This window comes from Falco naumanni, chromosome 3 (genome assembly GCF_017639655.2).
Source record: "Falco naumanni isolate bFalNau1 chromosome 3, bFalNau1.pat, whole genome shotgun sequence".
NCBI classification, from domain to species: domain Eukaryota; kingdom Metazoa; phylum Chordata; class Aves; order Falconiformes; family Falconidae; genus Falco; species Falco naumanni.
In genome coordinates, this window is record NC_054056.1 from 37,508,733 (window position 1) to 37,523,508 (window position 14,776).

At 43.7% G+C, this 14,776-nt stretch overlaps 1 protein-coding gene across 7 annotated transcripts in view; it reads left to right on the plus strand.

The window, feature by feature from the left end:
• Positions 1–6,105: 6,105 nt before the first annotated feature.
• Positions 6,106–14,776, plus strand: part of CTNND2 (catenin delta 2) — a 680,248-nt gene continuing 671,577 nt past the window's right edge. For 4 of the 7 annotated variants that reach the window (XM_040587100.1, XM_040587099.1, XM_040587101.1 and 1 more), the window contains exon 1: positions 6,107–6,568. In XM_040587100.1, the coding sequence (XP_040443034.1) occupies positions 6,532–6,568 (37 nt within the window). In that variant the 5' untranslated portion in view covers positions 6,107–6,531. Of the gene's footprint in view, positions 6,569–14,776 lie in introns of all 7 variants that reach the window. The other 3 variants (XM_040587098.1, XM_040587106.1, XM_040587107.1) reach the window with 3 other exon arrangements.

The window sequence follows — 14,776 nt, forward strand, 5'->3', positions numbered from 1 at the left end:
ATATCCATGGAGTTTCAGTGGTTTGGGTTTTCACAACAGTTGCTAGTGTAACTATCAAATGAACCTGAGAAAAAGGATCTGAACAGGTGTCAGATGAGACGGTAGTCTCCTGAGCTCTGGAAAAACAGATCAACAGTCTCCAGGAACTTAAATCCATGCTGGCTGGAAAAAAGGAGAAGCATGTGACTTTTGGAATGTGATGTTCATGGAGTATAACAGTCAAGTAAATTTAGCATCATCTTTCCTAAATGTAATAGAGAATAGATTAGAAAATGAGCCAGCACTCCATAATTGCAAGATACGCCAAGTCATTAATTTTGCTTTCAGGGTAGGTGGCATCTCAGTCTTATGCAATATGAGATATCACCAGATGCTCAAACCACTGGTTCGTTGAACTCTGACAGTCTTTTACACTGTGGAAAAATATGAAGTAAAACTCGCACGTAATTGGATTACATAAAAGGACAATCAGTATAACAAGGTTTCACTGTTGTTCAAACAGCATCATTTTCTTAATCTATGGCAAGATTTCTACTTGGTCTTTTGCAAGATGGTCTTTATCATTGAGATGGACTTATTCAACACACAAGTATGGTGGAAAGGAAAAAGAAACTAAAAGGTAAAATACAGTTTTGTAAGTGTTATACCTTAATCCTAAATGCTTTTGCAGCTCTAAATGTATTAAGGGATACGTTTTGAGAATGGCTTGGTATTTCCATTGACACTAATAGGGATAAATGTGTTTTGAACTGTTAAAACAGGATTGTAATTTGCAGCCGAGTTGACATTGCACTGCTCATAAATCTGGGTCACATGAAGATAGATTGAGATTACTTTTTTTTCATGGGATTAGGGTTTATAAATTGTTTCAGAACATTCAGCTCTTTGTGTAGCCTGTGCATGTATAGGATATGAATCTTTAACAGCAACCTGTCTTTTACTGGATGCTAAAAAGAACAACTTTTACATTACATTAAATTATACAACATACCAAAAACTTAAAAAAAACCACCAATCAACCCCCCCCAAACACATAAAACCCCCAAACCCTCTTTAAATCAGATGTGTTTAATCAGCCAAACTCCCTCTCACTATCTTAGTATTTTCGTTATGTTTTTCCTTGGAGTTGTGTAAAACTCCAACTGGCTCATTAATCAGGAATACTTAAAGTTCTATTACTAAGTATTGCAGTCGCCTTACCATACCTTGAATAAAAGTGATGATTGTTTGTGACTGACACAATTGAATTCGACTGAATTTTTACCTTTTTATAGCATTTTATGTGAAAATCCAACTTACTGAAAATGCCAAATCGGTTAGGAAACTAATGCCACTTGTCAGATCAGCTAAATAATAATTCTTAAAATTATTTTTTTAAAGTTATGCAGGTTCAAAAAAGGTTTTAACCCAGCTATTTCAGAGAGATTTTATTCATAACTGCCTATCTGATCATCTATGGATGAAGCTGAGAATAAGAAAATCTGAATCAGGTCCTAGAGAATTGAGAGTTGTCTTCCAGGACATACAATCCAACTCTCCCAAAGCAAATATAGATTCATTTACAAAATCTGCAGGTACCACAAAATCAATTGTATCTTCCTATTGCCAATCAAGCTTACTTCAACAGTAATTTACCCACAACCAGATCACATAAAGCTGTGCCTCAGAATAGAAAATACCTTATATTTCTTTAAGATGCTACTGCTAAAGAAATATTTCCATGAGATCAGGACATGAGCTTATGTAAGTACAATCGTGCAAACCTTCTCTTGTCATTTTATCTTTGTTGCACAGAAAACCATCCCCACCCCAGGATTTACATGTACTTTGCTGTTAGGTACGCAATGTTGTATAGAATATTATGTAACAGTGTAGGAAAAGTGGAAAATACAAATAATATTACTATAATTCAATGTTGACTTGACTTATTAAAGATAACATCATAGTCAAATAAGAGAAAAGACATTTGAATGAGTTATTTAAATTCATTCCCACTTTAGTTTCATTAAAGTATTGCTCTAAACTTGGAAAAATAACTATGTCTAGCTGATTTTTCAGTTTATTGAAAAGGGCAGAAAACATGCTTTCCTGATTTTATTCCAGACATGCTAAAGGTTGCGTGAAACATTAGTGTGTTTCATAGACCTAGTTTTATTTTGGTTACGTTCTTCGTATGGAAAGTTCCTATTGACTTCAATGTGACAAAGGAGGGTGCTGGACCCTGACCATGACAGAGGATCTCTACAATCTTCATAGGAAGTATACATTAATTTTAAACATAATCTAAAAGTAAGAAAGTCAAACCAGGCAGAAAATGTTTTATTTTCTGTCCAGAAATTCAGGAAACAAGCCCCTAAACTCCATTCCAAAAAGGATTAAACCAAAGTTAAATATGGTTTCTGTTGAGACAGAACATGCAGCCACAACTAATACTTGTGTCTAGGTATCCCATGTTTTGATGCCTTGTCTAACTGCTGTCCAATGGACTTTTCCCTGTGTTCCTCCACTGCTAGCTTCATCTTTTACCTGAAGACAAAGCCTTCCACAAAGTAAAAAGTTATATTTCTAGTTAACAGGACAGAAAAAGAATCACTGGCAACTAGCTATAATAACATGCAACCCTGGAGCCTCAGCTTAAACAATTTGTTGTCGGTGGTCTTTATAATATAGTCACTTAGAAAACAAATCATCAGAAAATTCTATTATTGGATTTCAATCTGTTCATGTTAGTACATTTTTTATTTTCTAAATTTTTTGCTTGTCATTGTTTTGATGAAATAGAAACTTAAGGCCTCCAGAACCTTTGTAAATCTTACAGGAAAATACAAATGGCAAAGATGCTTTTACCATTCCTGTGCTTGAAAATATTTGCCTTGATATTATAATAATTCCCTTTTCATTTTTTTCCCCATCTTTTTCAAGAAAAAAACCCCAAACCGAACAAACCCTCAAGGAAGTTAACCAAGGGTCAGGGTAGGTACACCACTCTCAGGCACAGACCAAGCAAGCCTAAGGTAACAGACTGCCTGTATCTGAGAAGGCTGGGACAGACCGAAAAAGAAAACAGCCTCCACCTATCTATGCTTTTGGCTTGTCAAAACAACAGGATTAGTCAATGAGAAAGAATCAGGCAGACTACCTACTACAGAGGGGGCACCCCTTCCAGAACATGGTCCCGCTCCTTTTTACCTTCTTACCGCTCACTGCTCTGCCTTATCCTTCCTCTGAGACAACAGCAACAGGAGCAAAAAGCTATTTCTGGACATCTGGTTTAGTTCCCTTGTCCCATTCCTTCTCCATATCCGTAAGCAGGGCTCAGTCCTGGCCTCTTCTGTGACCTCTCCTGGCATCAGGGAACATTGAAAAGGTGATGCAGGGAGAATCAGGGGAGATAAACAGTAGGAGAAGGAGTAGCTCTGTGAAACCTTCGATGTCTTAAGATGAATGCCCTGTCACACAAGACAGTGATGGGAAAAAGCGAAAATCTTGTGAGAGAAAAACAGTTGGCTTCAGACACCTCCCTGATTCCTCCAAACCCCTTCTGTCTCCAGCCCTTACTTGCCCTACAGAGGATTCACGTTGCTATACACCTTTATATCTTCTGTATTTAACTTCAAGGCCAGCAGCTTCCAGACTAGTAGTTACACAGTGGCATAGGTAGTTTAGTAACCTTTACAGTGTGGGGAGAATCGGGCATCTTAGGTGCATCCTTCACTAGCACACTCTGCTCATCCTCCAGTTAGGCCAGACGCGTACAGTTCTCAGGGCCGTGAAATGCCCCTATTACACGGCTATATTTCAAGGGGAATGAAGGAGGGCACACCCGGGACACAGCCTGTTTCTAGCCCTTCTGTCTCCTCTCCCCTTATTGACAGAAAGACCTTTCAGCTCTGAAGAAGAGGTTGGGCTGCAGAAGGTGGATCACATGATGCTGTGGTGGATCTAAGATGCTGTGACTCCCAGTAATTTTATCATCAAGTACATCTTGAGGTTTAACAGTAAGATAGTGACTCTAGGTATCTACTGGATAATACACCACTTTCAGTTCAGGATTAGATGCCTTTCTCAGGCTGGGAATCACAAGCCCAGTGTCTCTCGCTTAACAGACATTATGTTCTTCCTCCAGATGCAGGTGATGAGCTGCTTTTTTCTTTTCTCTCTCCCTCTGAAAGGGCAGCTGTTGGTGGGTCTCTCCTTACTCTGCAATACTTCGGAAATAAGAACATCTGTCAAGATACACGAGAGCTGAGTTACATGTCTGATTAGGAGTTTCAGACTGGAAGACCAGTCTGCTTCCCAGGATAGGGTCCTAATCATCAAACTGTGAGCTATGCTACCGTGCAGGCAGTTTTTATACTTCCAGCTGCTGATTTTTCCAGCTTCAGATGGTCAGGGCGGACCCGATCCTGCAGTTTTGAGTTTGGACAACGACAGAGGAATCAGCTTCTCCTCTTTCATTAGATGAGGAGAAGATTCAGATGGACGAAATCTTAATTACTACAGGTTTGTTCAACTATTTACTGTTACAGCTTCTTGAATTGCTTAAGTAGGCTCCCCTGAATACTAATTTTCTCTTCTGTTCCTATGGTGCATCTCTAAGTAGACGAACACAAGCACGCTTATTGTGAGCCTACAGATAGCTGATAAATGAGCTGGCCTCAAGGCAGTGCGCAGAAAACGCTGCTGTTAATCGTTCCCCGGGTAAAGGGCAAAGGTAAAATGAAAACAAGTCATATGGTGAAATAAAACAGAAACAAAACAAAACAAGAAAGACACCACAGGCAGAAGACAAGTGTTCCTGGCGCCGGACACAGCGCGAGCAATGCTGTGAAGGGAAGCGGGGTGATCTCCCCAGCCCCCGGCGAGGCGAACCTCCCGCTTCCAGGAGCGTTCGGGGAAGCTGCGAGAACGCCAAGCGACAGGTGGCAGCCGCGAGTCGCTCTGCAGCCCGGCGGCTGGGCCGGCCGCGCCGCTGCCCCACGCCGCGCCCTCGGGCGGCAGGTACAGCTGCCCCGCGCTCCCCGCCGCTGGCCGAGCGCCGGCGCCGTGCCCAAAGCCCGCTGCGCGCCGGCGGGGCGGCGAGGCGGAGCGAGGCGGAGCGGGGCGGCGGGGCTGCCCGGCGGGATGGCGGCACCGAAGCCCCGCGCCCTTCCCCGCGGGAGCCGCCGGCCGCCACGCGCCCCCGGAGAGGCCGCGGCTTCGCTCCCCGCCGAGCAGGTGCCGGGGCCGGGGGCTCAGGCGGGCAAATAACGGGCTGTAGGCGTTGCCCTGAGGGCTGATCCTGCCTGCTACGGTGGTACCCAGGTCGCTGCGAGCGTGAACTAGCAGTAATCACCCCGGGCAACAGAAACCCCCAACCAAAATAAAACAAACAAACAAAAATTCGGTGTTTTTCCGCAGATACCAGAACTCCGCGCAGCAACTTAAAGGGACCGATGGAATGACAACTTTCAGGTGAGTGCTGTAATTGCATTCCACACAAGTTTCCTCCGTAAAGGGTTAAGCGTGCACAGCAGCAAACATGACTTCCATATTCCTTACCCCCTCCGCTCGCAAGAAGACTTCTGAAAACACGGTACGTTTTCCACCTGGCTTCCCCAAAGGTGGGGAGCGAGAACCAAGGCAGAAACGAGCAGGGGAACAAGCTCTTGCTTCCCTGTTGCTTTTCCCGTTCTGGCTGGCACACCTCAAGTTTCGGTCCCTCAGCCCCAGGCGGCGGGAGCCGCTGTCACCGCCGAGGGGCCGCTCCCCGCTACGCCCCGGGCAGCGCCCCCACACCTGCGCCCGCGGCCCGCCGCCCTGCCGCCCCCTTCCCCGGCGAGCCGGGCCCCCCCGGCCGCGGGGAGCTCCGGGCCACGGGGACACGGGGACGCGCCCCTCTGCGGCGAGGCCGCGGCTCCGCTCGGAGCGAGGCCGGGGGACCCGTCCCGGCCCCGCCCGGCGCAGGCGACGGCGCCTCAGCGGGAGGGGGGGCCGCCCGCCCCCCTTCCCCCAGCGCCGGCTGCTCGGCCGCGGCGGGCGGGCTCCTGCTGGGGAGGGGACGGGGAGGGAGGGGCGGAGGCAGGCGGGGAGGGAGGGAGGGAGGCAGGGCGGGAGGGAGCGCGGCAGCGGCAGATGCTGCGGCGGCGGCGGCGGCTGTGTCTCCTTCGGCCACATCCCGCGGCCGGTGCGCCCGCCAGGCGCGCTGCGCTACGGCGCCGCCGCGCAGCCTGCCCCAGCCGCTGCCGCCGCCGCAGCGGCCCCGCACCTCGCCCGAGCGGCGGGGCGGTGGATGCCGAGCCCGCCTCGCCCCGGCAGCCAGCGGGCAGCTGTCCTGCGGCGGAGCCCCTTCGGCCCGGATCGGCGCGCTCGCACGGACACGGGGACACACGGGCGCACACGCACGCCCGGGGGGGGGGCAAGCCGAAGATGCTGCAGCTGGGCAAGGTCAGGACCTTGCGGTGAAGGCCGGGGCCGTCGGTCGCCCCCCCCCCTCCCCTCTCTGTACATCCTTGCCTAGTGGACTGAGGATTTGCTGTTGGGTTTTGGTACATGTTTGGGAGAAAGCTGCCTGAATCGGCGCCGATCGGTGAGTACGACAGGCACCGTAATGGTGCCAGGTTCCCCCCCCCCCCGCCCCCTCCTTCCCGCTTGCGTGATATTTCTTCTTGGTGCGGGCTCCTGCGCTGCTCCCCTCGGTGAGGCAGCGGGGCTGGGCTGGGCTGCTGGGAGCTGCGGTTGTGCCTTCGGCGGAGCGAGGTAGCGGAGCGCGTTATTTTCCCTTGTTTCTTCCTCGCGCGCCCCCGCCCCCCCCCCGCGTCTCTTTCCTCTTTTCTTTCTACGTTAGTCGTTCCTTATGTAGGGCATCCGCGGCACCGTGTCTCCCGCCGCCCTGCACGGGTGTACTCGTTACAGCAGTGAAGTCATGGGCCGGGTAGGAGGAGGAGGCGGTGGAGGAAGAAGAGGGAGCGCGGGGGCCCGCGGGCGGGGGCAGCGCCCGGCCCTGCGCGCAGCCCGCGGGAGGTGCCGGTGCGGTGACCCGGGCCCTGGGGCGGTTCCGAGCGGCGGCTGCTGCGGCGTGTGTGTGTGCATGTGTGTGCGCGGTGTGTGTGTGTGTGTGTGCATGTGTGTGCGTGTGTATGTGTGCGCGGCCGGGGGGTGTCTTCCTTTGAAGCCGCCGTCTGCGAAATCCTGCGCTCGAGGAGCGGGTGGAGGGGGGTGGGGAGGGGAGCCGCGCTGTGCACTGTGATGTTTCGTTGATCTATATTTAATGGCTGAAAGGAAAGATGCTTTTCCTTCCTTTACCCTTACCTTACTCCTATTCTGGTGTGTAATGTGCTTGCATCGATCGGTCAAAGCATAGCTTCAGCTGAATCAAGTCGCCACAGAGGAGGTGCAGCAGCGCCGGCGGTACATGTAATACACAGATTCATCTGGCAAGGGGATCGTGGGGAAAAATATAAAAACCCTGAAGAGAGATCATTTTAGAAACCATGTTAAATTTCCCCTGGAGGGATTGGAGGTATGAATACGTGAAAAACTGGAATACAGCATCTTGTACACAGACATTTTCTTTCTCATACTTTAAGTGGCAGGGTGTGCTTTGTTCGGATTCAGGGTGTCATAATTAACCCTATGCATTATAGAAAAATATCCAAAACTTGCAGAAAATATTTAGAAACGAGTAGGCCCCTGCATTAAACACCTAGCTGTTAACTTTATTGGCTGCAGTAACTGGTATTTGTGCCCCTTAAAACATGTATGCCTTTTTGTTGGCAAAAACAAGATAAAGTGGAAAACTTCCTGTTAGAGGTTCATTTTCACACTCTGTATCGGTAGTCTGTGTGTAAAGTGAAAACAGTGAGTTGGCCTGAGCAGTGGTTCGTAGCAAACCTCTCCGTATGGTACGTCAAGGCTTAGGTACCTTGAGATGGCGAGAGGACTACCCGGAATTAGGGGGAGTTTATGTAAGTCTGTTGTGGGCTTCTGCAAAATCAGGAGAGGGGAAAGTATCCTTCTCATCCGGTATTTAAGGATGTATTCATCCTGCCTTAAAAAATGAATTATCTAACTCATGTAGGGTGGGTTGGTATTTTTCAGACAGCCCAGTTAGTTGGTCGGTGTATAAATGACATGGCGTGAGGGGGTTGTAGGTGCAGGTCTCCAGAACAAGCTGCTGCATGCCCTGCTTTTGTGGGCCTTGGAGGTGCAAGCGGCTTTAGGGGTTTTGAGAGCCTATTTACCTTTACACAGGTTATCTGGAGACGTGCCCCCACTCGAAACCCAGACCACCTAGGAAGGCTGTGATGTATAAGCAAAACTCAGGCATTCTGCAATGATCAAATACCCTTGTAAGACTAATTGTGAGCCAAGTTGGTGAAGCTGTCTCTTGTCAGCCTGTGAATGACTTGACCCTTTGGGAGCCTTGACTATCAGTCTGCATCCAGCAGAACTGCAGGGAACTTGCGATAGATCATCCTCATTAGTAAGAAGTTGATTAATGGCTCGGGATTGTGTTGAATGTGATTATGTTGAATGTTGTAGTACCGAAACAGGAGATCACATCTTGATCACGTTGTTAAGAGATGGTTTTTGCAGTCTGTTACATAAGAGAGGCTTGGGGGGGGGGAATAAAAGGAGTAGCGGGCTGTGCTGTGTGTATGTACTGATGGAAATGCCCCTCAAAGCTGCTGGTAGGAAGCAAAGTATTTATTTGTGAATTCCAGTTGCATGACTTTTTTTGGATTGCAAGAAAGATGCTTTTGGGAGGGAACTCCAGCTACGGTGCTCAAGTTCTGTTTGCTAGGTACCTTAATGGATGTTAAAAATAATAAATAGCTCATTAGTGACGCAAGCTTGTGACTTTTGCCGTGTTTTTTTCCCCCGAGTAATGCTACTAGATGAATTTCATTCTCATATAATGAACTCTGACAGACAGCTGCACAACATAGAAATTGTAGCAACTGAAAAAAAAAAAAAGGTGTTTGCATAATTCGGATTAGCATAATTTACCTTTGCTGATGGATTGTATCAGTTTAATGGCTGTGGTTCGGTGTTACGTATTTGTTTCTCAAGACATGTAAAATCAACTTACACTACAAAGAAAGTGCTGGAGCAGCTTATTTTAAGGTTTTAAGAAATACCTTTTTAGGTAGAGCTCTAGATTGGCATGCAGATGGAGCAGATAACAGAATCAGCAGAACTCATGAGTGTTAAATTTTGCACTAAACTTCAGATACATTTTCTATTTCATGGTTCAGTGTGATATGATTTTTAGAGCCTATCGCTTGTGGAAATTCCAGTATGTCTTTTTTAGGATTTCAAACATATATTTCAACAATTCCTAGAAGCAACTGTTTTCAGGAGTATCAGCAAGATAAGGAAAATACATTATTACAGTACTCTTCACTTAAATAAGGATCTGTGGTTTTGATGCTTATTGATTGCACTTGTAAGTCATGAAGAGTTTGATATTTCAAGTTACAGCTGAGGTCTGACAAAAACGAAATTGATTGTTTCTCCCCTTTGAAGGTCTCAGTAAGGTCTTACTGCAGGATGAGTTTTGGATGCTTATTTAACTGCACAATATTAAATTTAGTAGTCTAATTATTAATAACGTACAAGTAAACAAACTTTAATGGAGGCAGCATTTTTAAATATGATGTGTTTATTTTTTAAATGGATTCAACTGGGACTAAAACGCATTTGCTTTTAAATCAGAGATTGATAGTTTATTCTTGACAGAAGCCATTACACCTGCAAAAACATTATTTGTGTGGGTTTTTTGTTTGGTTTTTTTTTTTTGTTTGTTTGGGTTTTTTTTTGTTTGCTTGGTTTTTTTGTTTGTTTGTTTGTTTTGTTTTTTAGATGGGGGCATGATAGTAGAAGTTATTTCTCTTATGTCAGTAGGAAGTCTCCATTCAGGACAGCGATGCAATCCTCTGCTCATGCAATGCAGAACCACCCAACGGTTTGACTGGTGGCTCTTCCTATCTGGGCTCATTTGGAAATAGGTCTGAAAGTGCATGACACACTGAAAAAATTTCTTCTATCCCTTTGGGAGGTGTTGACTTGGTGTCATGAGTAGGTTGTAAAAGCAGATCTCTTGGCCAGATTCTCTGGCATGTATCTCACCTGTCCAGTATGCTAGGCAAAATTTAAGTTCAATAAAATTAAAAAGGAAAGACGGTATCTTTGTATGTAAGCTGATAGCCGTGTTAATATTTTTTGGTTTTTTTTTTTCTTGTGTTAGTAGCCAGTTTAGTGTAAAATTAAGGAATGGAAAAACATCTTGTTATCTATGAGAGCAAGTATTTAATATTTGTTTAAATGGCCCTTGGCATGCTAACTTCTGGTGCATCCTACTGGCTCTCAATCTTTACAAAATTCAGTTGTAGTAATAAGCAGTAACTTCAGGAGACATAAAGCATGGGAAAAGTATGCATTATCTTGTCCTTTTAGCCACTGCTTATTACATTGAAGTTCTGGGAAAAAACAGGCTTCTAATGAAACTTTAAAACTTTGTACTTCTCAGACCTACCAGAAAGTTTGTAACTTTTTTTTAATGCGTATATAAAATAACCATGTTTGATTTTACATTTTATTGTGGTTTATTGCATTAGCCCAAATAGTTCTGCTGTATAACAAACCATTATTTTTCACTTGTTGTCATATGTTTTGAGAAGCCACAAATATGCAGTCTACTTTAAGTAGTAACATCCAAAATCAAGAACATCTGAGAGTGAATGGGGCTTCTCATAAAAGGTTCTCTGGAAGAAGATTTTGCATTTTCCCCATTTCTTCTACCTTTTCTTCACCCCTCCGCCCTTTTTCATTTCCTTGCCAAGTTTGTAATTGATTTCTTAATCTCCCAAAAATATTCACAGTACAGCAATTTCCTTTTGATCAGGAAAACTACTCTTGGAAACTGACAGTAACACTGCCATACTTCCATTTGTCTGTTTAGTGTAACATAAACTTACTCTTTTTTTTTTTTTTCACTGATAGGTGCATTCTTTTGCCCTAACACAGTCAATTATTGTTCAACTAAGTAACACTAAGATATTACTTAAGGCTGAATTTTTGAAGGGAGCCAAACGAAATTAGGCAGGTAGTGTAAATAGGGATCCTGATGGGGTTCTTAATAGTTTTAAACCCACTGGTTGAGACTTTAGTCTTAATATATTCATTTATATGAGATTATTTTAAATTACTAAGATGTTTGGGGAAATAATTAGAAATAAGTTTCAGTGTGGTGATAGAAAATTGCTGTGCCTCTTAGGACCACTGGGATTACTGAAACCTGTAATGTGCATGCTGTAAAGTATACGCCTTCCATGACAACCAGCAAGCAGTTTGGAAGGGTGACTGGCAAGAGTCTCAGGGGTGACTCAAGACTCCAGACAATGAATTTCAAAGAATGTATTGTATTTTAATTCCTGCTTCCCAAGAGAGTACTACAAGTTTTGAAGCTGGATATCCGAAAAGCAAGGAAATATGCACTGGATGTTGAAAACAGCACATGAACCCTATGGTTCTTGTTCATAGTTTTCCACCAAAATACTGAAGCTCAGGAGTGTGTGTATTTCTGGTAGGCTAGCTGATTTACAGGTGCTCTGTGTGTTTGTTTTTAAAAATATTTACATTATTTTAGATTTATCTGAGGGAAGAGTCTTAACTTCTCTGAATCCACTATTATATGGATCATATCAAGTCCTGACATTATGGTGTTTTCTCCTAATGTTGTACTTGGCTGGGTCTTAATCGTGTTTCTTTGAAAGCAGGCTGTTGTTGTCCCAGTCAAATTTGCTTGTTTAAAAATAATCTTTCTTCTTGCCAAGTTGTTGACTGTTGCTTTACCTGTCTGGCATATGGGAAGGCAAAAAGCCTTTTCACACTCATTTTTGGCATGAAAAGTGGCATGGCATGGGATATGGAGTGCTCGTACTCAGTGAAAAGCAGAGTGAGAAGGCAGAAAGCTAGGTCAGAGAATATTTATCTAAGGAAACAACAGCTTAAGGATTTTCAGCAGTGGAAATGGCTCAAGGTTAGACATGGAAAGCCTGCCAGGGCAAACCTGGTTGTCTTGTTCTTTAAATAAGCAGATACCTGAAGGCATTTTTAACGACATCTCTTTCTCACTTATATTTCTTGAGTAACTACTCAACTTCAGGACAGCTTTTGAACACACCTAGTGGCATCATCTCATTGCTGAATGGTGTGATGCTTCTGAAAGTGGTATTCTGTGTGATCTGGAAGCTTAGGTCTCACAGGCAGTGGGAGCTGGGCTCCTGAGGGGTGTAGATGATGCTAAATACTGTGTGGATAATCTTGTGAATTCTTACAAATCAAAATTGAGGTCAGTCTATGAGTATGTTGTCAATTTTTTGCAAAATTATTAGTCATATTTGACACTATGAATATTTCTGATGATGTTCCTGTATCCTTGATCATCATATAAGGTGGTAACCTGAACCTTCAGTTCAGTGCCTAACCTTATCTGACCTAGTGTGCTTGGAAATGTAGCGCATAGAACAGAAAAGCTTTGGATATTTTTTAAAAGTTTGTGCTTTAATGAAGGAGGTTGACAGTAATTGATGAATCGCATATTTCATGCTATTTTTATTGCAGATGGTTTTGAAGCTTGATTTACAAGAATAATGTGATTTTTATACGCGGGTTTCCACTGTGGTGCTAGCATATGTTATCGGGTGGTAGAGGAGAAAACTTGCAAGTATGATAGTACATCTCTTCTTTGTAAGTGTCAATAATATAGAAGGCCTAATGCAGTCTCGAAATTATCAGTACAGTTAAAACAGCAGAAGACCGTTGGCTTCTGCTTTCTTGATTTCTGTCATTGAGCCACATTAATGGCATTAATGCCCAACAGAAGGATTTTGAGTAATAGGGTTGGAAGTCCTGCTTGGGGATTCCCAGATGCCTTTCAGCTGTGTCTATGTGGTTTTCAGAAGGTGAAGTTCATTCTGGGAAAAATAGTGTTCATCATCTGGCATAGACCTCAGTAAGGATTAACTACTGCACATGCTTTTATTTTACTGAAGACATGCAGCATCACATAGTTGAATGCACATGAGGTATGCAGCATCATGTCCTCTTTTTCTCCTGTGTAAATATGGTCCCTTAAATATTTTTTAGGTTCACAAGTATGTATTTTTCGTTGAAAATGTTTCTGACAAGCTTATTGCACTTACTTTCCTTCCACTTCTGACTTCTATTGTCTTTACCAAGAACAAATAAATTTTTATTGCGCAAAGCCTCAAGGGTCTTGAGCGAGTCTGACTTTAATCTCTCTGAAGAAGGATGGACACAGGTTGAGCTTAATTAGAAATATGCATGTCTAATCAAAGAGTGAATTTAGAATTGCAAGTTTTAAGAACTGGCATTAGAAACAGATTGATGATACAAATTTTCATATAAATAAAATTTTTCATATAAATGGGAGCATTGAACTGAAGCCATAGTGTATCTGGGAAGCCTAATGCACTATTCTGTTAAACACTTTTTTAATACTTTCAGGTAAATAGGTCTTTTTAATATGTGCCATTACATGGGTTTTTTTTCAATAACAACAATTCCAAAGCACGCATTTCTGGTCAAATTAGGGAAGTTTGTTAGCCTCTGAGTGTTTCCACTGGGATCCCACATGCTTAATTCTCAATGCTGACTGTCATAATGAGCACTCCAAGGATGGATAATACTCCTCATTTCAGAAAGGAACAAACATTTCCTTATATTCTGTGCCACCTTATGTAGCGTAGGTCTGTGCAGCATTTATTTTATGTGGATGGAATGCAAAGGTATGGTGTAAAACTTTACATCTCTTTGCCTTTTTGAGGTTGAGTTTTGATCAATTGTCTTAAATGTTCCCTCTCTGCAAATACCTTTAATTAAAAGCAGCCAAGATTAATCAGCTTTGTAATTCTTAATTTCGGTATCTAAGTCTGGGAGGTACATGCATGTATAGGTCTTGCGGGTTTTTTTTTTTTTTTTTGTTGTTGTTCCCGGTCTGTTTGAAGAGATGTGAATTTTTGGTAGCAAGTAATAAATATTTTCTCTATTTCATGTGTATTAGTATAAAAAGACTCAAACCGAGCAGAGAAGGCATCTGCTTTTGAGTGGTAAAAACAAAACTCTAGAGTTTGATCATGTTTTATGCCTTCAGTTTAGCTTGGAATAGGTAAAACTTTGAACAGTTAGATTAAGTAAAGCAATTTAGTTTGATTTTCAAAATATTTTTTATTATTATTATTTTTAGCAAGTGCAACATGAGGATTTGAGGAACATGCGATAATAGTACCAGCTGAGTGTCACATAAACTTGACCTACTTTTAGGACTTTGGGACATCTTGCATTTTTGAGATGTGGCATCTCTGTCTGACCTCTTGAACGTGCTGGTGCCATTTCACTGGGAAGCCTGCTGGGCAAGGTCAATTCAAACTTGATTTTTCTGTTTGTATGTGAAATCCCTATATATATGTTTACTCAAACAAGAACTGGCTGGCAAGGGGGGAGTGGGGGTTTCCTCTACAGCATTGCTCTGCCCACTGGAGTCCTCAGGCTGACATTGCTGATGGATCGCTCTCTGAGACTCTCTCAGCATGGTCTCCCCTCGAAAAATATCCAGCAAGGAGCTACTTGGCTTTTGATCAGTGGTGATGACAATATTTCAGGTCCCCAAATGACAGATTGCTGGTGATCTGTTGACAGAACAGACTTGGAGCAACGATGTTTGTCAAGGAGCCAAAGACCCTGCAATATAAATTGCTTTTGCTTTTTG